We start from the raw sequence: 2093 nt of genomic DNA on the forward strand, positions 1-2093 counted from the left end.
TCCCAGCTACTCGGGAGGCTGAGGCAGGAGAATCACTTGAACCCGGGAGGCGGAGGTTGCGGTGAGCTGAGATCACGCCATTGCACTCCAGCCTGGGCAAAAAGAGGGAAACTCTTGTCTCAAAAAAAAAGCAAACTTCCCACCCCAACAGTTAATGCTTCCCTTGACCTCAGAACGGCCTCCAACACATTACCCAGGTGCTAGGGCGGCAGCCCCATGGGGACAGGGGGAAGACTTCTGCGCGCTGAGTGAGGAATCCGAGGCCCACCTCCTTTTCACTCTGTGGCTTTGTGTGATTCCTGCAACTCTGAGCCCTGGCTTCTCGGTCTGTGGGGTGGGGATGCTGCATCTTGGCACTGTTACCGGACCCGAACTGGAGCTGCTCTGAGGATCACTCTGCAAGTGGCCTTTCTGGGCTCTTTCCCTGGTAGCCACCAAGCCCGAGCTCCTGCAGAAGGCGTCCGTGGGCATCATAGACCAGAAAACGTGTAGCGCGCTCTACAACTTCTCCCTCACAGACCGCATGATCTGCGCGGGCTTTCTGGAAGGCAAAGTTGACTCCTGCCAGGTAAGCATTCAAAGCGGGAAACCGGGCAGTATTTAGATGAAATGCCCACACCCGTTTACCTGGCAGTTCTGTGTGTGCAGACCTAGATGTCTTCCCTTCCTTTCCTTCCCTCCCTTTCCTTCTCTCTCTTTCTCTCTCTCTGACGGAGTCTTGCTCTGTCACCCAGGCTGGAGTACAGTGGCATGATCTTGGCTTACTGCAACCTCCACCTCCCGGGTTCAAGCGATTCTCCTGCCTCAGCCTCCCGAGTAGCTGGGATTACAGGCATGTGCCACCATATTTTTGTATTTTTAGTAGAGACGGGGTTTCACCATGTTGGCCAGGATGGTCTAGATCTCCTGACCTCATGATCCGACTGCCTGGGACTCCCAAAGTGCTGGGATGACAGGCGTGAGCCACTGTACTCAGCCTAGACTTTTTTTTTTTTTTTGATGGAGTCTTGCTCTGTTGCCCAGGCTGGAGTATAGTGGCATCATCTTGGCTCACTGCAACCTCTGCCTCCTGGCTTCAAGTGATTCTCCTGCCTCAGCCTCTGGAGTAGCTGGGACTACAAGTAGGCGTGTGCCTCCACGCCTGGCTAATTTCTGTGTTTTTAGTAGAGACGGGTTTCACCATGTTGGCCAGGCTGGTCTTGAACTCCTGACCTCAGGTAATCTGCCCGCCTCGACCTCCCAAACTGCTAGGATTGCAGGACTGAGCCACTGTGCCCGGCCAGAGCCACCATGCTCAGATTTCTGAAGGGCTCAACTGTGCATGCAAAGACAGAGGTTAATTTTCAGGCTAGGTGCTGTGGCTCATGCATGTAATTCCAGTGCTTCAGGAGGCTGAGGTAGGATCAGTTGAGGCCAGGACTGCAAAACCAGTCTGGGTGACATAGTGAGACCCCATCTCTACAAAAATGAAAAAAAAATTGAGAGGCAGAGTGACAGGTGCCTGTGGTCCCAGCTCCTTGGGCAGCTGAAGTGAGAGGCTCTCTTGAGCCCAGGTGTTTTAGGCTGCAGCAAAGCGTGATCACACCACTGCACTCCATCCTGGGTGACACGGCAACACCCTATCTCAAAAAACAAAGACAGGCAGGTGCAGCGGCTCCTGCCTGTAATCCCAGCACTTTGGGAGGCAGAGGTAGACAGATCACCTGAGGTAGGCAGCTCAGGACTGGCCTGGCCAACATGGCGAAACTCCATCTCTACTAAAAAAAATACAAAAATTAGCCAGGAAAGGTGGCGGGTGCCTGTAATTCCAGCTGCTCAGGAGACTGAGGCAGACAGAACTGCTTGAGCCCAGGAGGTGGAGGTCACAGTGAGCCGAGATCGTGCCACTGCACTCCAGCCTGGGCAACAGAGCGAGACTTCGCCTAAAAAAAAAATAAAAGGCATCAGATTTCAAGAGTAACTCTCAAGGTTAGATGCCATCATTAGGCCGGGTGCGGTGGCTCAAGCCTGTAATCCCAGCACTTTGGGAGGCCAAGACGGACGGATCACGAGGTCAGGAGATCGAGACCATCCTGGCTAACACGGTGAAACCC

At 53.8% G+C, this 2093-nt stretch overlaps 1 protein-coding gene across 1 annotated transcript in view; it reads left to right on the forward strand.

Annotated features, from left to right (window-relative positions):
- The window catches only part of TMPRSS9 (transmembrane protease, serine 9), a 49152-nt gene that overhangs the window by 37314 nt on the left and 9745 nt on the right, over positions 1-2093 (forward strand). Inside the window, exon 9 of the mRNA XM_011964118.1 lies at positions 432-568. Coding sequence (XP_011819508.1) covers positions 432-568 — 137 coding nt within the window. The remainder of the gene's footprint in view (positions 1-431; positions 569-2093) is intronic.

This window comes from Colobus angolensis, unplaced genomic scaffold (assembly GCF_000951035.1).
Source record: "Colobus angolensis palliatus isolate OR3802 unplaced genomic scaffold, Cang.pa_1.0 Scaffold64, whole genome shotgun sequence".
NCBI classification, from domain to species: Eukaryota; Metazoa; Chordata; class Mammalia; order Primates; family Cercopithecidae; genus Colobus; species Colobus angolensis.